The sequence below is a fragment of the Microtus oregoni genome, unplaced genomic scaffold, assembly GCF_018167655.1.
Source record: "Microtus oregoni isolate MIOR12 unplaced genomic scaffold, Mior012 000036F_ref0000092, whole genome shotgun sequence".
NCBI lineage: Eukaryota > Metazoa > Chordata > Mammalia > Rodentia > Cricetidae > Microtus > Microtus oregoni.
In genome coordinates, this window is record NW_024543095.1 from 21,856,473 (window position 1) to 21,882,790 (window position 26,318).

General features: G+C 38.3%; 1 protein-coding gene across 1 annotated transcript in view; it reads left to right on the top strand.

The window, feature by feature from the left end:
- Positions 1-26,318, top strand: part of Spef2 (sperm flagellar 2) — a 153,404-nt gene that overhangs the window by 105,044 nt on the left and 22,042 nt on the right. Inside the window, exons 24-30 of the mRNA XM_041631128.1 lie at positions 1,525-1,705; positions 8,907-9,060; positions 11,076-11,204; positions 12,768-12,906; positions 13,977-14,206; positions 22,079-22,185; positions 22,838-23,020. Coding sequence (XP_041487062.1) covers positions 1,525-1,705; positions 8,907-9,060; positions 11,076-11,204; positions 12,768-12,906; positions 13,977-14,206; positions 22,079-22,185; positions 22,838-23,020 — 1,123 coding nt within the window. The remainder of the gene's footprint in view (positions 1-1,524; positions 1,706-8,906; positions 9,061-11,075; positions 11,205-12,767; positions 12,907-13,976; positions 14,207-22,078; positions 22,186-22,837; positions 23,021-26,318) is intronic.

Consider the following 26,318-nt stretch of genomic DNA (forward strand, 5'->3'; position numbering starts at 1 on the left):
GATGGTCACACACATACTTCACACGAACTTATTGGAACTTGAATGGCTTTGATTTAGCGTTAATTGGTTATTAAGGTATAATTCAATATGTGAGCATATTTTCAATGCATGCTTTAATAGTTATGCTAGATTATCAGAATTCCATGTACTGGGTCATACTGATTGCTCTACTGTTGTGAGGCTATTCTATGACCAAAGCAACTCTTATCAAAGAAAGCATCTAATTGGACATTTCATTACAGTTTTAGAGGGTTAGTTCATGATCATACTGGTGGGAAGCACACAGGCCTGGCACTGGAGCAGTAGCTGGGAAATTTACACCCTGATCTACAGGAAGCAGGCAGTAAGAGAAACACTGGGCCTGGCATGGGTTTTTGAAACCTCAAAATCCACCTCCAGTGACACAGCTCTTCCAACAAAGCCATACGTACTACAATACCCCAGGCCACAACTCCCAATTCTTCCCCCAAGCAGTTCACCAACTGAGGATTAAGCATTCAAATATATGAACCTATGGGGGCATTCTCATTCAAACCCCCACACACTGTGAAAATCCAAGTTTAAGTTCAAGAAATCTCAGGTGATGTTTCCAATCAAGAATAAGCTAGTTGTTTTCTGGAGTCCACAACTATCTTTCTAAATTCCTGATCCAGACCCAACCTTCCTGATTCTATAAAAACAAATGCTATCTATTCTTGCTGTTGATCCTGAATCTACTGTTAAGTTTCAAACAGGTTATCTTTGGAGTTATTCTTTTCCAATTCCTTCTCCAACTTTAAGATGACAAAATTTTGTCACCGGAGGATGACCCCAATTACAATAAACATTGTACCCTAGGTCTTTCTTCGTGCTTGGGCTACCCTCTGCGATTCTAAGACCCATGATAGTAGTACATCCTCAGAAGTTGTTCTAAAATCTCCACTTGGGGAAGGAGTACTATTAAGACAAAGTGGAGAAAGAGCTTTACTCTTGTGTTTGACCACAGCAGTTGATGAAGAGAAAACCCCACTACCCATAAGTAAGAAAGGGGAGGGCTTCTGAAGCTGCTTCACCTTGGCAACCCACAAACATCATCCCCTCTGTTTAACAACCCCAGTCAGGTTTGTGTTAGTCCCACTTTGATGTCAGGATGCCCAGGTGATACTGACGATCTTGAATAAGTTCTGTTAAGTTTACTTTTCCCAACATGAAGAATGACATTTGTGTGTGTGTGGGGGGGGTGTCTTTCTCCATAATCATTGTTATACAGTCCACCTCTTTTAATTATTGAGAACTAAATCTGAAAAAATGACTTGTTACTTGCTGTGAGTTTTCTATTATTAGCAAGATTTTGTAGACCACATAAATGTGATTAATTCAGCATTTTCCAATCATAGCCTTTCAAAATAATTCTTCTAGGAAAACTTTGGAAACTTGAATTAAAGCAATACAACCAAAAAAGGCACAAACTAACACTGTCACAAAAATAGAACTCTGTTAAATGAAACCCTTATGTTTCTCTGGTTTGCTTTTCTTTCCCCAAAGAATTCCTCTAGTTCCTCGAATATCCGTTTCTCCGGAAAATGTTACCATCAAACCAAAGTTGAAAGCATTACTGAAGGGCAAGATTGATCCCACATTAGAAGGTTTGGAATCGAACTTTGAGGTAGATGAGAAGATAGTAATGGACACCTGGCAGCAGGCTTCCTTAACCATCTCCCACATGGTAAGCAGTACCTGTAGTTGCATTTCCTGTCTGCTACTCTACTGTTTAAGTGGCATGATTGGTAACATGATACAAGTGTGACGTTTATATGATAATCACAGTCATACTATAAAAAGGCACAGCTTTCAGAAATTATCATTATTAAAGGGATTTCTAGGAGATTTTTTTTTCTGAAAGAAATAGGAAGTTAAGAGATAATAGTCAAAAATTCTTTAAAATCATGAAAGAAGTGAAACAATACTTAGATTCATTTCAGGTCTGACCTAGGTTGCCAATGCAGAAGCCTAAATGTCAAGAGAATGTTAAGGAGGAAGGCAACGGGCAGATAAAACAATATGAGAGGGTGTGATGGTGTTGACAAGGATATGTGCTACCATGTGCTGGTCCACAATGAGGTCCAGCATGGCCAGATTTTCTATTTCCTAGAAAAACCAAAACTGTAATAATTTTTTGTTGTTCAAAATGTTTTTGTTTTGTTTTTAATATGTGATACTACTGGTTTTAGTTTTAATGAGTGAAATATAATTCTTGGAAGTACTTTACAAAGTCATGAAAGAAAACGCAAAGTCCAAATAGCCAGTTGACTTTCCAACTTCAACCTATCTGCTTGTTATTTTCTCCAAATCACAATAGGGTCAGTATTACAATCCTTTTACAGTGGACAAATAAAATCTAGAAAGGTGGACAGCCTACTGCATGGATTCTGTTCTACCTAGTTGGCTTTTATTTTCTTTTTGTGCTAAGCATTCTTTGATTTCACTAAAGTACACTATCTAATCAGAAAACAGTATCAACCTTCTCAAAGGTCTTACGAAAGTCATGGAACTGGAGCTTCATTATAATCTCATTCTCCTTAACTTCCCTTGTGATCCTTTTTTTCTGACCTTACCCTAAAACAAGAAGGTCTTCTTTCTTGCCCATCTTTCTTTATCCTCCTTATCTCTTCGTCTGTCACAGAATGATTTCAAACTTTTCTCTTGTCATTTTTGTTTTCAAGAAATTTTAAATGTCGATGTTATTCACATCAAAAAAAAATTATGACACGTAATTGTGTGGCTTTACAGGAACACTAAAGTATTACTCATGACACCAGTACACAGAGAAGAGTGTGAAGGTATGCAGCTACTATGTCTCATCATCATCTTCCAACCTTAGCTCTTTTCAGTGAAACACGGTTGGGGTCCATCTTTGATGGGTTCGTACGTTCCACGGTAGGGCCATGTGGTTTAGAAATATTAGGCAGAAAAACAGAAATACAAAAGTAATAAACAGAGACACAGAATAGAGTTGGGATGGCAACCCAATGAATACTGAATCTGCCCATATTTATTTTCATCCGCTTTATATACCCCAATCCAAAGAGAAGGAGGAGAAAGACAAAAGACCTCTATACTAAAATGCAAGGAACAAAATGATCACCTTCTCAAATACCCAAAGCATCAAGTAACCACACCTTAGATCAAAATACCCTGTTAGTAGCCACACCCAGGATCAAACCTCCTAACAATAACCTTCAAGAAGCAAGAATAGCGTGAACTCTCTGACCTTTAGTCAAGGTGGAATGAATCCACATCCGTGGGCTCCAACAAACCATTGTCTTGCCTTTCATTCAACTCTTTTCTGACCCAAGTCTGTAACTTCGAAACAGCTTATTGTACTTGTGCTTGCCTTTGGGTTTTAAGGAAATAGACTTTTTACATGTTTGTGTCTGTGTGTGTTTTCATTTTTATAACATTCATTAGCATAATCTCATATTATTGAGTGTGATTGTATTCCGTTTCTTTCTCTGTTATACGGTGTTTTGTTCCATGCTTGTATCACAAGTTAGTTAACCAAGCTGCTACTGACCCACACTTGGGTTTGCATTTTGATGCTATTGGACACAGCTACTTTGAACATTCTTACACATTTCTCTTAGTCCCAATGAGTGTACAGAACCTCCTTAGACCTGGGAATGCACGCTATCATCTACACATCACTGCTTTCCTCTGTATGTGTGTTTGTGTTTATCGCTGCTTAATTTGTATATACCTTCTTGGTCATATGTAAGAGTTATAAATTTACCTTCCTTGTCATAGAGTATATATTTATGTTTCAAATGTGTATATAATTATAAATAGGTAACATTATTTAAGTATTTCTTTTTATTCTCATTACATTTATTTTCTCTTTGAATTATTAAGAGTTGTGCTGAAACTATACCTTATGAGAATAAACCTATTTCTTTCTATTTACAACTTGCTAATCCTTGCCATTTGTGTATTTGAGGCTATGAAACTGGACTCATGGAAAAATTGAGATGAAAACTTTTCTAGTGAATTGAACATCTTCTTTGGGAATAATCTTTACTTACAATTAACTTTTTTAGAAAATTATACTTTGAGATTATTTATATTCATTTTTCTTTTAGTATCTCTATTTAAAAGTCTCACAGTTTCATCCTCTTGTTAGTTTTTACTCTTCATAAGTTGTAATGTAATGTACGCAATTACTATTCTCTTGTTGGCTCTGCTGGGATCCTATAGTAAGTTATTAACCACATTTATTATTTAGTCACTCCAGATGCTATTGCTAGAATAATTTCTAAGTGGATCATTTTCCATTATTTTCAAATAAAATAAGGGAAATTAAATATTGAAGGTATTTAATACAAGGGAGATCAAATATTAGGAATAACCAGGAAAAGCATATATCAAGATATTAGATATAGATCCTAAATATACCAACAATCATTTTATATCTTTAAAAAGATATAGATAAAATAATTATCATAGATTGTTTGAACAAACACATGAACAAAGGGCTAGCAAGATGGCTCAGAGGGTAGAGGTGCTACTGCCAAACCTGCGAGCTAGAGTTTGATTCTTTGAACCTACATGGTAGAAGCAAGAAGTGACCTTATACACCATCTTCTGATTTACATTATGGTACACACATATATGCATGCCCACACATATAAGCACAAAAGCAAGCAAACAAATGAATATACTTTAATGTAATGTTTGTATATATTTATACCATGAACTTCAGCATTCTCGTCACCCAGTCCCCTACTTCATCCCTACTCCCTCTCCTAGAGCCAGGATTCTTCTCAAGGAGCCTCCCTCCTATCCTCATATCTTCCTTTTGCTTATGGTCCAATTCAAGTTTCATCTGAGTTATTGCCTGTGTGTGGATGAGGAGCTATGAGGTGGAACAAGGGCTATTTATCTGTGGCTACAACAGTGAAGAAGGTGACACCCTTCTGCAACAACCCTCATGGACCTCTCCCTCACCGATAATGCAATGCTGATTGGCTCAATCCTGGGCACATGCTGAGTAATAAACCACAACCACAAGGAGTCCATGCACGCAAAGCTTCTGTCATATTCAGATGATACCATTTTTATTGCATATCTTCAGTTCTTCCACTAGTTCTGCCTCCTCATCTGTCATGCTTTCTGAGTCTTAGAAAAGGATGTTATTTAAAAAACTTATTGATGCAGACGGAGCATGATATGGGTCATCCCCAGTAACTCTATAGAATCTGAAACCTTGGCCTAGAGTCCCAAAGACTCAGCTGTCTCGTGTCTTACCCTCACTAACTCATCAACCTTATAACTGGCAGGATCAGGTTTGTTCATTTTTCCTGTGTCAATATAGTGTCACGCGTAGCATTCTTCTCCCTTCTAAAATATGTACCTTCTACTTGTACTTGGTTAGATTCTTGAAAGTTTTATTTATTTGGTTTTTGTTTGTTTGTTTGTTTGTTTGTTTCCTGAAGCGCAGGCCTTCTATAATCCTAAATTTTTCCTATCATTGTAGTTTCTAATGTTCCCCCAGTGACTTGGCTCATAGTATTCATCGTGTGTGTGTGTGTGTGTGTTCATAAGTGTGGGTATGTGCCTCTAGTGGTCAGAGGACAACATTGGATGTTTCTCCACACTTTCCACTATCACTGGAACAGAATCTCCTTGTTATTTGCCCCTGCCTCTTACACAGATGCATGCCGGGCTAATTATGTCATGAACTTTAGGGGATTCTCATGTTCCCACCTCTGATCATGCTGCACTAAGACTACAGAGGGCTAACACTGTATCCAGCTTCACGTCAGCTCTAGAGATTCAAACTCAGGTCTTCACCCTTGCTTAGGCCAACACTCTATCCACTAAGCCATCACTCTATCCACTCTATCCACTAAGCCATCCCCACTTTGTAGTTTTTGTCTTGCCAGTGTTTTCCTGAATTCTTAACTTGGTTCTAATACTTTTCATATACCTTAATCTAGGACAATGCTCACACCTAACATAATCCTGAATTATCCGTATAGCCCTGAGAAACTGCTGTAGCTGCTGCCATGCTTAAAACACTAAAGTCAATAAAAAGATGATGATGACAATAATGATTACCACAAAAACCACAAGCCCCAAGTCCCAGAAAGTGGGAAACAGGTGCAGATAGATTTTCTAGGAAGATGGTGAATTGTTTGCCTTGTTAATTAAAGTTCAAAACCAGAATGGGCAGGTCGTACATAGCCCATTAAAAGTACCTGTGTAAACACTGCCTTCTTAGAGAGATGTATGTATGGCTAGAGTATTAGTTACATGTCACAGTTAAACATGATCTGTTTTGTTGTTTTGGAAAACTGTTAGCTTTTCTCAGGCTTCAATTTCTTCTTTATAAAGTGAGAAAAATTCTCAAATGATTGAAAGAAATTCAGTGAAGTCCTGTGTATGAAATGTGTGAGAAGCTATAAATATAGTTCATTTGCTAAAAGGTCACTTAAAATTGTACATTTTCCTTTTCTATTTTGAAATATCTCATAGCAAGCACAGGAAAAATAATCACTTATATGAACATATATAACAATATATGAATCCAGATTTTTTGTTGCAATAGACTTCTATAAATCTAATATTGTACAATTAAAAGCAGACAAAAAAAAAGACAAGATAGTCATGACTTTAGCACCCAGACCCTTAGATGAATAAACCATGCCTAGTTAGAAAACAAACATTTAAGGGAACTTTGAGTTCCAAATGAGACAGGTGTGATTCAGAAAATGAATGTAGGCAAACAGTTCCAAATGAGATTGGTGAAATTGGAATGAATTGCACTTTAATTCAGGCTTTTTCTAAGGGGCAATTTTACCAAAAAGCATTTAGTATGCTATGTTAATTTTTAGCAAAATTTTCTAATTGATAGTTATGTAATGATTTCAGAGAAGTCATATTTAACACCTACAGTGTCAAAGCAGTATTTTCAAAGTTCCTTCCAGCCTTAGCAGCTATTTTAATGAATGTATTCTAAATTCTTCTAATTTTTGAAAGAGATGTGGAGGTCTTTGAGAGAAGTGGACAAGAAAAATGCTAAGAATAATCATTACCTTCATCATCATCAACATCACAAGGTTGTTACCAAGGAGATAAGACCAATTTTAAAGGAAATTGCTAACTTACACTACTTTGCAAGAACAAATTTAAAAAAAAAATGAATTGCTTGTGATTAAATGGGGAACTGTTAACAAGCAAGCTTTCTACTTTACCAAGAACTTGAAAGTACATTAGATAGCATGAAACCCATGTTTCTCAAAAGATCACCTGGGGAGGGGGCAAGCCAACCAAAGAAGCTTGTTCTATATACCTTTTCTGGATATCTCAAGTGTTACTGGCAGACCATTCTGCAACATCTTACAATTTTAAAATAAAAATCTATTAGTTAAGAAACACTGTCTTCCATAAGTAGAGGACATGTACCTAAAGTTATGGGGAGCACAAACATGTCTGGGAGCATGAAAACCCATTAGGGTGATGAGGTTTAATGCCCATGAAACAATTGGGGATGGCTACATTCTGGGCCATGGAGCATAATGTGTTCATTTTTCCTGTGTCAATATAGTGCCACGCATAGCATTCTTCTCCCTTCTAAAATATGTACCTTCTACTTGTACTTGGTTAGATTTTTGAAAGTTTTATTTATTTGGTTTTTGTTTGTTTGTTTGTTTTTTCCTAAAGTCCAGGCCTTCTATAATCCTAAATTTTTCCTATCATTGTAGTTTCTAATGTTCCCCCAGTGACTTGGCTCATAGTATTCATTGTGTGGGTGCAAACGAGATTGCAAAGACAATTGAGGGAAATATGCCTTGTCCATATTTTTGTATATCTCCTTTATTATTCTTTATTCTCCTCATTCTATTATTTCAAAAATCATATCAGATCTAGACCTAACAAATGCTCATATAAATACATACAGTCTTATTGATTCTCATTTCTTTATCTTCTGAATGCATGTGATATATATATATCTGCTTTCTTATTCCCAGAATTCAGTTCTGTCTTCTCTGCCTACCTAAGTTCTGCTCTGTCAGCTAGGCCAAGGCAGTTTCTTTATTCTTTAACCAATGAAAGCAACACACAAATAGAAGGAACTCCTACACCATTTTCATATCTGTATCATACCTTCAACTCCTGATAGCCACCATTCAGCTCTTCAATGAGTTCAGTGTGTGTGTGAGAGAGAGAATGTGTGTTTGTGCATGTGTGTTAGAGAAAGAGAAAGTTATTGTATAGTATTTAATGTCCTGTGTTTATATATATAAAACATCTTCTGAGTTAATCTATGTAGCACTAAGACAAGACTTTTTATAACCTAAAGTGTGTTGCAAATCTTAAAGAAGAGAGGCAATGTAGATGACCCTGTAAAGGTCTGTATCACCTCAGTGTGAGGATGTAATTTCCCTTCTGTAACTATCATAGAGTGATAATATAGACATAATCCAGACATTCATGAGAGTGATAGGGGGATTAACTACAAGGGAGATACTTGGAAAATTTAATCAAAAGCAGGGATGACTCTACCTTGTTTTTACTATAAAATGGCCTTCAAGCCTAAGATGTAGTCAGGCTGCTTTATCAGTGAAGCTAAAACTACATGAACATGTGCAAAACCCTATGTTTACCAGCTTAGAGTTCAAAATGAGTGCACATAAGGATGCCTTGCCATCAGGGATTAAGCAGATGCCAGCCTCCTTTTAGACAGGGAAATAGGAATAGCAGTTTGAGGCTAGATCAACCAATCATGGAACTGAGTGCTTCTTAAAGGGTGAGAACATGGGCCTCATTGTTCACAGAAGAAGGAAGCTTCCATGGATCTAAGTGAGTAAACCCAAGGGTTTATCATATTTGTTAAACAATACCCTAACTGAAATACCACTACCATACAGGTGGCTGCTGAAGTCCACCAAAGGCTGATAGAAGAAGAGAAAGAATTGCCCCCAATGGATTCCAAAGAAAAGTCTCCTCAGTCTGGTGCAAATAAAAAAGCCAAGAAGGAGAAGGAGGCTCCCAAGAAGAAAAAGGCAGAAAAGAAAGGAAAAGGTATTCAGGGTGGTAGGACCGGGTACCCAGGTCTCTTCGAACCTCTTGGTAGGAAACAAGCTTTTAACCAGGCATATCAGCACTACCTGATTCTTTTAAGCACATAGCCGGTGTAACCAACAGATATTTCTCGAAGGCAGCTTTAAACTCTTAGCACTCCTGACCTGGGCAGTCTCTGCAGAGGGGCTCATGTCTGCTGTAGAAGTTAAAAGGCTCTGTGTTTACAAGTCTCTGGGGCACTTGAATCCAAGCAAATTGTTCTCTGCTGGAACACTCCTACCTAACCCTTTGCCTAAGAGTCATAAATGGAGAACAATCTCTAGAAAACAGGCTGAGAGAGAACTCCTGTTGACCTTAAGCAACAACACAAATGTTACTCTTCCCTCTCAGTATTTCCATGTGGACATTTTTTTTATGTAATTTGAGACAAGAAAGGAATAGTAGAAAACACAAGAGGAAAGTTTCTGCAACTGTATGTTTATTAAGCACCTACTTTAGTATGAATTCTAATTGGTAATAAAAATACAGAGTAGGATATTAGGGGGTGAAAACTAAAAAAATCAGAGAGGCAAGGTAGTTCTTACCTCTACTCCTCAGACCGAATGGGGTATTTGGTATCCGGTCTCTCCAAGTCCTCAGTCTGAAGCCTTGAGCTCTTGTCCCTTCCCCCGCCATGTGTGTCTTATATTCTTCTCTCTGCCCAGCCATAACCCTTCCTGTACAACCTCCTCCTTAGTGTTGAGTTTAAAGGTGTGTGAATCCCAAGTACTGGGATTAAAGGTATCAACCACCACTACCTGGCTCTGTTTCTTTTAGATTGGATCAATCTTGTGTAACCCGGGGTAGCCTTGAACTCACAGAGATCAGTCTGCCTCTGCCTTCCCAGTGCTGGGATTAAAGGTGTGTGCCACCACTGCCTGGCCTCTGTAGCTAACTAGTGGCTAGCTCAGCACTCTGATCTTCATGAAAACTTTAATGTTAGAGCACAAACAAAGTCTCACCACAAGCTATGTGGAGGAAATGCTCTATGATGGATGTCAAAGACACTTGTGGAAAACAAAACAACAACAACAACAAAACACTGACAATAGGGGGAGGGGCATTAGTGACCCCTGAAGCAAACAGAAGAGAGGTATTTGGGAACGAACAAGCCACTTCATTCCATCTCATATTCTAATAAACCAAACTTTAGCATTTAAAAGCAGCCTTTCTGTTTATTTTAATGGAGTAGAGTAAGCAGTCAAATCAAATCTTTAATTAGTCAGAAGACAGAACAAATGCAAAGATTAATTTCTCCTTTATTTGTAATCTAGATATGCAACTTCGAGCCCAGCAAATAGACCTATCCACTCACAGTTCCTTCCTTCACTTCCTTTTCCTTCACGTAATGTGAAGTCCATGTAATCATACCCTCAAGAATGATTATTGGACTGTGTAGAAATCACAAACTATACTTGAAATAGAATCACATTGCCATGGGCAGATCCTCAGCAAATATCTACAAGCTCTTACTTTCCAATCAGTTTACTCAGTCACTGAAATACTTGTAGGTGGGAACAAATTGAAAGAAAATTAATTTGGATGCATATTTGATGTGGGAAGGTCATATGTCAATCTGTTGATTTCATTGGTTAATAAAGAAACTGCCTTGGCCCATTTGATAGGCCAGCCCTTAGGTGGGTGAAGTAGACAGAACAGAATGCTGGGAGGAAGTGAGGCAGACACCATGCCTCTCCTCTCTGTAATCACTTCGGCACATGCTACTCACCTTGCTTTCTTCTTAAGATGTGACACAACATGTTTTGTTATGGATGCAGACCAGAAAGTCACAGAATTCTCAATGAAACATGATCAATACTTCATTACACATCCCCAGAGAGTCCAAAATTCCCCGTTTCAAAATCTCTGCCAGTTTCTGACTCTACAGATTTTGCTGCGTTGTCACACCATACAAGTGCTATCTCCATAAACTCATAGTCTGGTGATTTACTCACCATGTCTCAGTTCCCTTTCAGGAAAGTCGTCTCCTGTGGCAGAGGTCAGCCCCATCACAGTCTCTCCCGAGGAACTAGCCGAAATGGAGAGGAGGAATGAGCTGAAACTCAAGATTAAGGAAGAGCACCTTGCCGCCCTGCAGTTGGAAGGTAGGAGGAGGAATCTAATAAGATCCAATTTCCAAAGAATCCAAGGCTGCCTTCTGATCTCTGCTGGCACCAGGCACACAGGTGTTGTACATACCTCTTAGGCAGGCAGACCTGCTCTATTTGGGGGATTCTTGGTGTTTTTCCTTTGAACCTAAACTGTAACATGGACATATTGGGCCAACTAGAAAATTTTTGCTATGGTGACATTAAGTAAAAATATTTTCCAACACTTGTTTCTCTCCTTTATTCTCCCTTGACCACACTACCCACTCTACCACGCCCTACTCCCATAATCCAGCATAAAAATCAAGTTGTGACTTGAACCTGAAGAGCCAGAAGGCATCTGGAGGGTAGAGCATATATGTTTCTCTCGTCAGTGTCTGTCTTCACATCTGATTCCTGTGGCTTCCAGTTTGCTTCATTTTTGAATTTGTCTGACACAAGAATCTCAGTGGCATAAAAGTTTTCTTCACGTTACAAAAGTTATCAAGTTTTTCACTGTAGGCCTTGTCCTGTGGTGGTTGCTAAGACACATGTACATATGTAATCAAGCTAGAAGCCAAGGGATATGGACAGTCACATAGCATTCTGTGATGTTGGAAATAGACATTTGAGACAAGGTGGTGAGGCATCAAGAAAGACTCCCCAGAGAAATGTTAGCTGAACCTGAAGAGTATGGAAAAATGTGCTTAGGAGGAAAACAAGGGGCAAGAATAGAAAGCAGAGAGGTATGGGCCAAAGCAAAAAGGATATAAAACTATTCAGCTAGTAGCTATGAAATGGAGGAGATAAGCCCCAAAGAAGTGACTTGGCGACTAGGCAGCCGGATCACACATTGTCCATTAGACCCTGCTTCAACACATGTAAGATCCTGTCCCTGTGAAAGCTCGTCTGAATGATCCCCGAGCAGAAGTGGGACTGTGCTGACATCTGGAGGAAGGCAGATGGGACAAGACTCAGGTGACTCTAAATGCTGTGGAGTTGGATTTGGGATTGAAATGGGGAAAGGAAGGAAGAGAAAACACAGTTAAAGCTATAGTTTAAGAACAACAAATCAATATGTGATCTTGTAGACAATCAAACATTAAATAGCGTATTGTTAAAAGAGTACTATTCAATATAAAGCTCATGAATAATTTTAAAATCTCGAAAGACTTCACTGCACATTTTGTTTTGCTTCTCTGAGATGGATGCCAGCTTACCTACAATTAAATGAAACTTCATAAACCGAAGTGTGATTGGTATAAGTAGATTTGAGTCATTATAAAAATGTGTGTATATGTAATACAGTAAAAATCCCTCATTCTCTTTTATATTAGTGTATATTAATTTTACAAAACAAGAGTTTTCATTATGATCTCTTTATACTTGCATATAACATACTTTGATTATATTCATGCCTAATTACTCTATTTCCTCACTCCCGGTATACTTCCTCTTTCTAAGTAGCCTCCTTTCTCCTTCATGCATCTTTGAAATACAGATTCCATAGGAATAAGGAAGAATATGATTTGTCTTTCTGAGCTCAGTTTATTTACATTCCGTTTTTCTCTTTTTAAATAGAAGCAGCCACGCAATTTCGACTTGAACTAATAAAGACAAAAGCTTTGGCTGTCCTTGAAGATTTAGTAACAAAGGTGGTTGATGTCTACAAGTTCATGGAAAAATGGCTTGGCCAGAGATATCTAAATGAAATGGCCAGGTAAGTAAAGTTCTCTAAAGCATGTATATATATATAATGAGAGAGAGAGAGAGAGTTACTGTCAAATTGCTTTGAACCCTGAATCTCTATTATCCTGGCAATTTCTTCCTTCTGTATTGAAATTACTCATAGCAACCTTCCACTAGGTGGTGCACAGTCATTTGATAGTCTGGTTCCAAGGCCAGGAACTGATCATTCTTTTTAAAGTTTCAGCATATGAATATTTTGTGGCTCATTATATAAAAAACAGAATATGTGTGCATCATCTTGCAATGTTCAATCTTTCATCATAAGAGCAAGCAAAAATCTTTTTGTTCATTACAGTGTTGGTAGATTATGTCTAATATTAAAGACACCTTTAAATTGCCTTCCATTAGGCCATTAACTATCCACTGACTGTTTATACCCATGACCTGTGTGATTTCCTATAAATCATCATTAAAAAGGGAGTAAATATTAATGACTTTATTTTACAAATAAAACACGCCAGACCCATGACTTACCAAAGGACTATGGGAAGCACATTATAGGTGAGAACCTAGGATCCGGAACAGTTGGTAGCCCTCAACTGTTGCTGCTCATGGGCATATCATCCAGCTTTGAACGTTGTGCACTGGAGGTTATTCTACCAAGTGTGTCCTGGGTAACATTAAATCCTTTGGCAAAAAGCTAAAAAAAAGCTACTTTTTTGCTTTTCTAGAAGTAAATAAATGTTATTGAACACTGTGATCTGCCATATTAATTTATTTTGAAAAATAATCTACCCTTTGATAAAATCTTTGTTACATAGAAAAGTATATTTCAATACTAATAAAACCAAATTTAATAGACTCTCTTCTTGTTCAGCTTTGCATAAAACTAAACTGAATTAGCTACTTAATAAGAGTATGTTTTGTTTTTATTTTTATTAATCTATACTCTGCCTAAGATAAATTAATCTTTAAATATCTATAGAATCATCTAACTTACCACGTAATATGTTAGCTTTTGTGTGTGTATCTTATTAAATTAACTACTAATCTAATAAAATTTTCAATGGAGATCACCCTGTTCATTTTGCTATTTTTTAGTATAGAGAAATTGACTGAAGTAGCTCGCTACCACATTGAAACATCTACAAAAATTCAAAATGAGATTTATTTAAGCCAAGAAGACTTCTACATCAATGGAGACATAAAAGTCTTCCCAGATGCTGTCCCACCGACCCGTCCTCCACCAGTAGAAAAGGAAGAAGATGGCACCCTGACAATCGAACAGCTTGACAGTCTCCGAGATCAGTTCTTAGATATGGCACCTAAAGGTAAGAAAAGAATCACCACAGATGAAACCCAAGATGATTAGAATTGCCTGTGGTGGCTATTGCTTGGCAAGAAGATGAGTAATCTCTGTTGGAATGTGTGGTACTGCAAGAAGACCTTGCTCTGTTTCAGTCTGTCAGCTATTTGCTCTAAAGGGCATCCATCTGAATTAAAACAAAGAGGAGAGTTACAGTGACTGACACTCCAATAGTGTGGGGGTGTGGCGGTGGGCATCCTTGGTAACTCTTTTCTCCTGTCTTCCTCCTCCTTTGACTCCATTTGACATATGGAAGGTAATCTTTGTTCATATTTCTAAGTAGAGATGTATTGGGGATGCTGAGTTTGTGTTTCTATCTATCCAGGAAGAGGATACTAGGAAGTGAAGTATGTCCCTCTTAGAACTGCCTTTTCCTTTAGTGCCTCGTAGATCTGGGTCAGAACAAATGAGTTACTGAAAGATACTTGCCTAATTTATTTGGTCACCTGAATGCTTACGTTATTTTCTTCACATAAATTTTTGAATGCCTTCCTATTTGATCATGACAGGTCTATGCCTTCTGCAGTGAGTCCCACCAGTTAGTATCCTATGTAAATTCAGACTGATATGTGTGTAGGATCATCATCTATAATCACCAGAACCAAACACTCCATCACAGAGCTGTTAAGCAGTATGTTTATGGCCATATAAAATTTGGACTCTGCTAATTGAAAGTTTGTTCATCTTTTGTGTGAACAAAGTTGTCTTTCAAAACAGGTTTATTTTACTTCTCCAAATGTCCTAATTATTAGGAAAGCATCCTTTTTCTGTAGAAACACTCCATGGGTTTTAACATAAACTCTGTCTCACTTTTTGAAAATTAGTCCCAGTATTTCCAGAAATCCATAGAAAATATCATTGAAAGCAACAATGATAACTCACTCTATATTCCTTGTCAAGACCAATGGGTATCAAGGTGTACATATGTGTGCTTGTATGAACACAAGCACTGGCATGTGTCAGCTCATCAAATAGCTTGAGAAATCTTTATGTATCCAATGTATATAAACACACAATGTGTCTAAGGACAGACATGATGGCAATATTTGGACAAGATAAATGTGGACACTAGAAAATACCAAAATTCCAACTTTGTCAGAAGCCAACTCCGAAATCCTTTTACCTTCTAGCAAGACAGAATCTATCCTCTTTATAATTGTGTGTGTGTGTGTGTGTGTGAATGCCTTCATGAAATATGTGTAAATACATCATGGACATTCCTGGTGCTAGTGGAGATCAGAGGCAAGCATCAGAAGCCCTGGAACTATGGTCACAGTTAGTGGTGAGCCACCTTGTGGATATTGGGAGCAAACTATAGGCCCTTCAGTTAAGTGCCATTGCCCCAACCTCCACAATGCCCTTTTATCACATGATTTCCTTTTGAAGTTGGAGTAGCTATTCGTTTTGTCCATGCTATATATTTACATACAAAATAATGGTGACTGAGATGAAACTATATGATTAGTGAACTAACAAAACCATTTAGAGGCATTTGAGTAGCTAAAAGTGAATGTTTTTATTTATTTATTTTTTATTGAAAAAAAATTTCCACCTCCTCCCAGCCTCCCATTTCCCTCCCCCTCCTCCCACTCCTCTCCCCCTCCCCCCACTCCTCTCCCCCTCCCCCCACTTCTCTCCCCCTCCCTCTCCAGTCTGAAGAGCAGTCAGGGTTCCCTGCCCTGTGGAAAGTCCAAGGTCCTCCCCCCTCCATCTAGGTCTAGGAAGGTGAGCATCTAAACTGGCTAGGCTCCCACAAAGCCAGAACATAAAAGTGAACTTTTGAAGATTATAATTCATTAATAATTTATTTCTAAAGGGATCCAAGTAATTATGGTGAATATCATAACACATTCTTCAATATATCCTCCAAGTCAAAGATGACATTCCCGGCTAAGAATTTAAAACTAAATAGCAAATGGTATTTTACAACCTGACACACTTATATCTCAATATATAAACTCTAGAAACATTGGAATAAAAGTATGTCCACAGATAAAATTTATCTTTTTTATGAGTATAATAAATAGGGGAAGACCATTTTCAGACAATAATGAAACAGCAAGATTGATGTTTTGATCACTGTTCTATTGTTGTGAAGAGACACTATGTCCATGGCAGCACTTATAAAAGAAAGCATTTACTTGGGGTTTGCTTAAAATTTAATAGATTTAGTTCATTTTCAACATGGCAGGGAGCCTGGTGTCAGTCAGGCAGACATGGTTCTAGAGAAATAGTTGAGAGTTCTTCATCTGGATTCTCAGGTCGCAGATAAAGAGTGATACTGGGCTTGGCTTGGGCCTTTGAAACCTCAAAGCCCACTCCCAATGACAAACTTCCTCTAAATAAAGCCTCATCTCCCAATCCTTCTCAAGTAGGGCTACTCACTGATGACTGAGCTCTCAAATGTAAGAGCTTATACGGTCATTCTTATTCAACCCACCACAAGAGAATGGATAGGGAAAGAGGAAAGTAAGTAATAGCTAAAAATTTTTAAAAACATAATTAGAAAGAAACTATCTGCTATGGTAGAGTTTAGAATCTGACTTGAAAAGACAAAGAAAAAATATAATATAAAGCAGTAGGTTAATTATGAGACAGAATATGAAATCTAGGAAAGTGCCCATGAGTGCAAAGCAAATAATTGGTGTGTAATGATTACGGCAGGTCCAAGAACAAAATATGTGGAGAAAAAGATTAGCAAATCTAAGGGAAGTGTTGAGTGATTTGGTGACAAGGATCTAGAAGATATATAAATTTAGAAGAACAAACTTTAGAAAATGTATAGCAAAGAGTATAGGAGGATGGATGTTCAATGAGCTGTCGAGGAAGTGGCTGGTATTTCCTCCCCCAGCTGTGTGAAAACTGCTGGAGAACAGCTGGTGGGTCTTTATCAGAGGAGTGCTCTGAACACACTCAGCTGGAGATAATGCACACAGGGATAACTGCTGTCATTTAGACAGAGGGTACAGAGCTGGATATGAGATGTGGGATTTTCGATGATTCAAAGTTAGTTATGGTCTAAGTTTGATCAAATTATAAACAAACAACACCCAGCTGAAAAGAATATGCATGCTGTATGTTTATTTCTAGATCTATGCTAAACACTTAGTCATAGTGTTGGTGTCTCACCAACTGCAGTAATGTTCATGGTCATTGTTTTTGCTGTTGATTGCCTAAACATGGCCTGCACAAGACCACAGCAGCCAACACTGCGGCATAGATGGGGAAGGGCTCAAAAGGCTCTGCTCCTAGCTGAGGAGCTACAGACAGACTGTGGCTACTGAAAAGGAGAATATGTTTTCTTCAGGTCAAGCCGCCTAAGAAGTAGACTTCTCAAGACATAATGATTAGCCCTGTACTCATATGCACAAGAGCAACACCAACTGCATGTATACATAAAAATATATATACATATACATTTATATTATGTACATATATATATATATATTGAATGAGAAGAGTATATGTATTTAAGAGGCCGCTATAGGTGGGAGGAGTTCTTCAATAACCATGTGGAGGTTTTTTTAAAGGCAAAGACTCTTCAGATGCCGTGACTAAAGTCACCAGAAAGCAGAAAAAGACACGAAAACTTGACTACTACCTACCAGAAAGAAACAATCAGTTTTTGAAAATCTGGCTCAAAAAGTACCCTTGGCTTGTATATGATGAGCTATTAAACATTATGTTCTGTGCCCTGTGTCGTAAGCATGGGGTGAAGTCGGGGGGAAGTCAAGTGAGTTTTTTCTACGGCACAGACAACTTCAGGGCTGAATTTCTCAGTGCCCACCACCTCAGTGAAGCCCATGCCAAGGCATCTCTGATGGAAGCGACAAGTGGTTCTCCAGTGAACAGAGCTGCCACTGAGATAGTGGTAAGGACCATGAGCAAAGTTACTCTTGGGAGAATAGAGAACCTATTTAGATCATGTCATGCCCTAGCGAAGACTGGACGGCCCCTCAAAGACTTTCTTTGGATGTGTAAGCTGGATGATATGAAGGGTGTCGACATAGGCCCAGTCTTCAGAACTAATAAATCAGCAAGAACATTCACACATTACATTGCTGAAGTCGAAAGAAAAAATCTAAGAGAAAAACTAGAAAAAAGTAAATTTTTCTCAGTCATCAGTGATAGAAGTATAGACAGTTTAGCCGAAGAAGTCACAATGGTCTATGTTCAATTTGCACACGCAGGAAAAGTGCAATGTCAGATTGTTGGGGTACAGTCAGTAGAACAGAAGGACCCCTTGACAATAAAAACTGTTATTGAGAAAACTCTAGAGATGAATCTTAAACTTAGGCTGTCAAGCCATGACTGGGCAAAAAAGTTAGTTGGTTTTGGAAGCAGTGATTCCCCTGGAATGGAGGGAGAGAACCGAGTGGCCCTGCTTTTGAGAGAAATACAGCCATGTGTGCAAAGTGTGTATTGCTTTGCACATCACCTAGAAATTGCTTATAAAACAGTGTTCCAGAGTGTCCCTCTGTACCACGACCTCACGGGCCTCCTTACCAATATTTACCACTTCTACCACCACTCTCCGCTTCTGAGGAATTCTCTCATAACTGTCTTCAGAGACCTCCACCTTCGACCTGTGATGCCTTCTCAAATCAGAGGCAGACAGTGGCTTCATGAACTACAGGCTGCCCTCCAGAACTTTCTAAAAGGATACCCAGCAATTGTTCAGCAACTGCATTCAGTAAGTAATTTTGAAATATGTTTTTCTGGAACATCAAAAAGTAATCCTCCAGAATCCTTTGGAATAAGGTTTTTGAGATGGAGAAATATCTAGCGTATCATTCCAAACTTGTATTACAGGCAGATGAAGGCAAAAATGATACCGACCAACAGAAAGCCAATGAACTTCTAGATCTTCTTCTCCAAGCTGATATCATCAAATTTGCTCATTTCTTGATGGACATCATTAGTGTCCTTAGCGTTCTGTCCCGTGCCAGTCAGGACAGAAATTCTTCAATTGCAGATATATTTACTACCTTGGAGTCAACACTGAAAATGCTCCAGATCTATCAATCAAGGTGACAGGTTGAGACCATCTGAGGGTCTGTCAAGGAAGACAGTTTGACAAGGGGAATTCTTTTCCTGGTGGGTATCCATTTAATTCTTTACTTGGGTGATCTTCTTCCAGACCAGGGCCAAAAGAACGCAGGGTGGATTCAGCCACACACTTTCATGGTAACTACCTCCAGGGAAAAGAAAACATCTCTACTGTGAGAAAGGTGGTTTTAACACATCTTATCAAGAGGCTGCAAGACTGTTTCAGAGATGCCAGCCTAGATGTGGTGAGAGCAACCACGATTGGAAGCTTTAAACTGTGGCCCGCAAAGATAAATCAAGGTAACTCATAGGCACCAGTGACTCTGAACTCACTGTTCTGTCTACTGCATGATGTTATTTTGGGTATGTGATATTTTTGTTTATCTGTATCGATTGCAGAATTTGGAGAAAAAGAGATATCCATTCTGATCTCACATTATGAACCAGTTCTAGAAGCTGCCAATGTGAAAACTGACGAAGTAGATACCGAGTGGAGCATGTTAAAATTAGAGATATATGCCAGGTGAATAGGAAGCAAACTGAAGAAAGTGACATGTATCAGTAGCTGAGTAAAGGCTAGGTCTCTCAATCTTTCCTGTCCTTTCTCTTGCCTCCTAGATTTCAGAACGTTCGGAAGCTGACCTGGGATTTTGTAAACTCCATTTACTCACATAAATATCCAAATATCCTCATGCTCGTTGACTTAGTTCTGGCCCTCCCTGCAAGTTCAGCAGAACCAGAACACGGATGTAGTCAGATAAAACGCTCTCACTCACACATGGATGAGAAAACCAAGGCTGAGAGCTTGACAGACATCCTCGTCATTCAGCTGAACTCTCCAGACATCAGCAGCTTTGACCCTAGGAAAGCTATCCATTTGTGGACTACAAGAACACAATCCTCAGCTGCTCACGTGGGACCTGATCTGGACAGCTCCTCAATCTCAGAAAGCCAAGATGAAAGAGATGAGTGATGCTGCTTACGTTGGCTTTGTTACTGATCACAACAAATCTAAAGAAATAACCTTTAAAAGTATTTAAAGTAACGTAGCAGCCAGTCTCCGCCTCAGAGGCAAAAGACACTCGGCATTTTCCAAATATACAAAGCGATACAAAGCAAAAGCAAAAAAAAAAAAAAAAAAAAATTCAAAATCCCTTTTGTTTTGTTTCTATTCTGTGTTTGCATGGTTTGATTTCAATTCCTGGGGTGAAGGCTGGGACTCCTAAGCAGCGTTTCAAGGTCACCTTTCTGAGCATTTTCTGGAAGGCTGAGTAGACTGATGCTCTTCGCTTGCTCAGACTTGCCGGACAACTGACTCTGGTTCCTGGATACTTCTAAAGTCTAGTTGCCTTGAGTAACTCACCATGCCAAACTGATGGAATTCTTTTTAAATTTATCTCTGAACAAATGTTATCACTGAAACTGTTATCGACGGTGTCTGAAAGGATAGTATGCCTAAATGCCTTGGACAGCTGAGTAACAAGGTCAAATGTTAAGAAGGCTTTCACACTTTACACTAAGATGCCCATATGAACAAATCCTATGTGAACCGAAAATAGCTAATTTTGCAACATTTTGTTGCCTAATGTCGCCATGAAAACATATTATACAATGGCTAGAATTTTAAGCGCTTTGCTTCTCTTGGCAGTTTTACTATATTTTATTTGTGGTTCCATCTTAAAGAACATGTTTGATTTATTTATAATATATGAAACTCAGCGTGGCATCTTATAAACTTTTATTTCCAGGGAAACATTTTACCCTGGAAAATGTTCTCATGACTAATATTAGATGCTTCTGTGAAATCAAAATAATATAAAGTTCATCTCTGAATTATCTGTGGATGCTTAATTATACCAAAAGAATAAGGGTGAACTCCTGCTAATCATCGCATTGCCTTACAAGTCTTACAAAAATACATGTGGTTTGAAACATCGACATTTCAAAGGGATAACTGCATTTTCCTAGGGGTTGGAAGAAGCAGTGTGGTTCATGTGGACTCAGTGATATGATGAAAACTCAGACATAAAAGGAAACATTAGAATGCTATGTCTAATTCACCGTTGTTACTCCTGAAAAAAGAATAGCTCTATACAGTGTATCTGACAAATACTTGGATGTATATAACTGGTCTCCCATAATTCTAGAAGGTACCTTGGCTCTGTGTGTTATCCAAATGTTTTTGTTGTTGTTTGCATTTATTTGTTTTGTTTCTCTATTTTTAATGAATGTGCATGCAACTTGGAGTAAGCTCTAAGAAGCTGTGTCTTGTAGATATACTAAAGTAGATTAGTGGACAGGAGCAAGGCAGTTGGATATTTAGTAGTATTTTAGAGTTAATTAGAACCTGTAATCTCATGGAACTCATTCAATAGCCATCCAAACCTCCCTGCAGGTAGACAACAAGCAATTGCTACCTGGAGGACAAACTGAGAAATGGGTGCTGCCTTTGTTGTGCCATCTCGTTTGCATGCATTTGAAAAACGAACTCTTTTACCTCTGTGTTCTGCTGGAGATAGCAAAAGTTATCATGGCTCTTAAAAATTCAAGCCACTTGGACCAAAACATCAAGGAAGATTTTAGTCTAAGGATTATGCAATTTTAATATTTTCTCAACCAGGAATGTTTGTTTGTTTTCCTGGAACACAGAGGAGAAGACTCTTTGGAGAGTTAACAAGTGCATCAGGATTTTTAAAAATGTTTTTAAAGTAGCCTCTTTCTAAAGTACAAGGTGCAGTGCTATAAATAATTAAGAAATCCAACAAATAAATGTTTCCTTGTGTTGTAGGCATCATAGGAAATAAGGCGTTCACTGACATTCTGCTTGATTTGGTGACCCTGAACCTCGGAACAAATAACTTCCCGAGCAGCTGGATGCACCTCACCCAACCTGATGTAAGCATCTGCTTTGCTTAGGCTCTAAAAGCCTTTCGTGCTGGCTTCACTTGATCTGTCAGTAGTTCTGAGAGAACTAATACTAACACAGTTGGTGGCACTAGCAAGAAGTCTATGAAATTTAAATGAGTGAAGGAACTTGAAAGTAAGACAGATTATTGATGACCAAACATTGACACATTTCAGGAACTGAGAGAGTCAACCAAATTCCCATCAGCTTAGCTTGCAACTGTCTTAGCAAGAAGCAGTAGTTGATTTTGAGAGTCCTTGTTTCCCACCGTAGTCTCATAGATGCCCTAGGAAATACAATAGTTACAGTGCACTGCCGTGTTTGTTTGTGATGTTCCCTGTCTTTAACCTTCCACTGGTGAAGACGCAGGTTAACAGAAATGCCATGAGTCAATCGGATGAGTAACAGTAAACAAAAACCATAAATGTCAAGAGAGCAAAAATAAATAAAATCCTTTCTAGTTATTGACTGATGTGGATCAGTTGTTAGAACAGAAAACGAAAGTAGAGCCAAGCCAGAAATGGCTCTGCCTGCCAGTGCAAAATCCCTCTTCCCTTGGAAGCAAGCTCTGAAAGCCTTAGTGGGAGGAGCTTCAAGTTATTCCCACAAACACTCCAGTGAGATATTCCTGTGTTCTTTCAGTTGCAGGAGATAACTTCTTTATTAACAGTAAACTCAGAGTTCGTGGACTGGAGGAAGTTCTTGATGGTCACAGCAATGCCATGGCCCATCCCCCTGGAGGAGGAGCTTTTGGAGACTCTGCAGAGGTTTAAGGCCCTGGACGAAGCACAGACAGGCACCATCACTTTCGAACAATATAAGCAGGTAGACCAGTAATATCAGAACCCTTTGTCCTAACAAGGGCCCAGCTCACTGATGACACATCACATTTCAGGTTGCTGCTGTGTTCCTTAGGAGCTCATATGTAGCCAGCACAAACAGAGTCAAAGTTCTAGGCAGGAATTTGGCTTCTATCCTCAGGGAAAGCAACAGAAAAAGAAAAATAAAGCCAATATGTCCTTGGGGAACTAAGGATCCTTAATATAGTAACAAAGCCTTCATTATCCTTCTTCTGAGTTCTCAGCCAGTAGTTAGTTGCCCATAGGTGTATATCAAAACCACATGCAGGCCTTTAAAGTGTCCGACTGTCCAGTCCCCTAAACTCCAAGGAGTAGCAAGAGCAGTGATGGCTGAAGGGGGTTTTGTACTTTTCCTTCAGAATGAGAGGATTAGTGGATGATGGAACTTCTTTTGACAGATGTTCCTCTGTTCCATTTAAAATGTCTATAGATATATAAGCAGATGTATCCTGTCTGATACTTCAGGTCAAGAGGCAGTTCTAAGTCACTGCCCTAGATGTGGAGGTTGAAAACTTGGATGGGTGAAATCACCTAAAAAAAAAGTGATGGGTGACCCAGAACATAATACCTGCTCACTCAAATTAGTGGGTGGAATGTAATGGTGGCTTGTTATAGAGCATTATTGCTAGAATTTTTAATACAGAAACCAAATTACAAATTATTGAAGAAAATAATTGGTCATTAGAATGATAAATGGAGATAGATAGATAGATAGATAGATAGATAGATATCCTTCTAGCCATCAAGTCAGATATATGAACATCTACTCCAGTTTTTGAAAATTTGAATGTTGTAATTAGTGATGGAATTCTATAAATGACACAGGTGCCTGAACTACTTGCTTCGTCTCTACTAACTGAGTGTGACTTGTTCCTAGTCCATATCACTAGAGACAGCAAAGAAAGGAGTCATTTGTAAGGCCTTAACTTTGAAGCAGGGTAATGATCTGTAGGGAATTTTCTCCCATGTGGTTTTTCACTGAAAGCTTACAGAGTTTTCAGTCTTGTCTTGTTTAGATTAATAGGTGGCATCCTTTTCATTTGGGTAGTCTAGAGTTCCTGCACTCAGACACTGAACCAAATGATGAAACACTTGATCCCTAATGGCTGATCAAGATGCTAGTTTTGCTAATTGAGCTCTGATGTATGTACTTCTCAAACACCAAATTAGGAATGTCGCACCTGCTTGCAATTTGTTATGATGACTTTCTTTGAAAAGTGAAAGCCGTGGAGCAAAACCAATACTGTGCCCAGAGAGCTTAAGAGTTTTAAGAATCAGACATTTGTGGAAACCTTAGTTGTTGATTGACACAGGTTATCAAATTGAACATCTTCCTTTTACAAATCTTCCTACTCCCAGATAGCCCAGGATTCTGACCGTGCACTTGACTTCACTGCATGCCTTTTTCAGACTTCAAACAGTAGCTGGCTCACAAAAAAAAAAAAAAAAAAAGCTCTTTCATGGGGGAAAAGTCAAAACCATTTCTAGAGGAAATTTTTATGTCATCTATTGAATATGTCACATTAGAGCAGTAAAATAACATAACTGTGGTACTGAAATCAGCTTTTCTAGGAAGAAAAAGCTGTCTGCTGCGATTTCTGTTTGTCTGGCTCTCTCCTTTGACTACTTGCCAGTTTACCACAACAGCCAGTAAGACTCATGCCTATTTCTGAAGCTTCTAAAATGGAAGTTGTTCAGACAATGTTCTGTGGCTGGGTAATGAACATAAAGTCTTATTTGTCCTTTGCTTCGGGTCCTGTTGTCACTATCATGAACTGTCCTATGTAGAGGTTTAATCAGACTATAGAATTGTATAGTGTGGAAATGTACAAAATGTAGAATTATATACTTCTGAAGCATCAACTCATCTTTTACCTGTGAGAACATATAATTGCCACGAGCTCAGTCATTCAGATGTTCTAGGACCAAATTAAACACGGTACAACTTCTCTAAGGAAACGCCAATAGTATAAATTCTTTAGTCAAGTGTTAGTATAACAGAGTCAAGAACATTTTCATATTTTAAAGAGAAATAGCATCTATTAATCCAGTAAAGCAATACAGTTAACTGAATGTTGCTTCTCAGTTTAACCACATTCAGACTCAGTAGCTTAAAACTTAAAATTTCACACCACTAAAATTTTATGGTTGAGAATTTTGAGTTATTTTTGTATAGATTTTGTTGCTGTGTCTTTAAGTTCATTGATATTTTCTCCACAGAGTAACTTACTAATCATATAATCAAGTATATTTTTCTGTTAAGTACAGTATTTTTTATTTCTGTTAGTTGTAGAAGTATCTCCTTTTCAGCATAGAAAGAAACCCATGCTTCACATCTACAGGAAACCCATGGTTACCATTAACTATTCTAGAAAGTGCAATCAATTCTTGGAAGAAAGAAAAGAAAGCTTGGAGTATAGACAACTTAGTAATTCTTGGTGCAAGTGTGCGTGTGTGTGTGTGTGTGTGTGTGTGTGTGTGTGTGTGTGTGTGTGAAGAGTTTATTAGATATAAAATTCAAGTTTCTCAATATATACTCTAGAAACTCAACACTTGTTGTGTGGTGTTAAGTGGCGGACATGAATGTCAACTCAAAGTGGAAGAAGGTTGAGGTATAGTCAGGTCAGGGTCATGCTTAAAGGAGACGGATTAGAGGATCCTCTCCACAGTGGTGTGATCTAAGCCTGGTCTAGAAAGAAGTATTGATTTTCATGAGTGACAAGGAGGATAGAAGTCACCTTAGACACAAAGGGCAATCTGATCTAAAGACTAAGATCAGACACTGAATCTGAGAAGAGATTGGTGTAGCAACATTGAAGGTCTGAACAACTCAATGGGGTCACATAAAAAAAGGCTGAAACAAGTAAGAGGGAGACTGGAAACAAAACCAAAAGAGCTGAGTGGTTGACACATGGCAGAGGTCATACGGCTATATAATAGTAGCAGTGAAATTGGAACAAAAGGAAAAATGGTGGAGGCATTCCCAAATGGGACTAGGAAGACAGTTTGAAGGTATGACCAGGATATGGGAAGTGAAGGCTACTGTTATCAACAAAAAAACCCCTCCAAAGTGTAGTCAGCAAGAACTTAAGATGAGGTCATAACTTCCAAGTGATTGTCGCACTCCAGACACTAAAACATAGCTAGAACCCGTACTATGTTGACTTTTATTTGTGTAATATATGTTGGTAAGATAGCACTAACAAATACTTTATCATATATGAAAATGAAAATGGAAAAAGGATGAGATTAAAATAAATGCA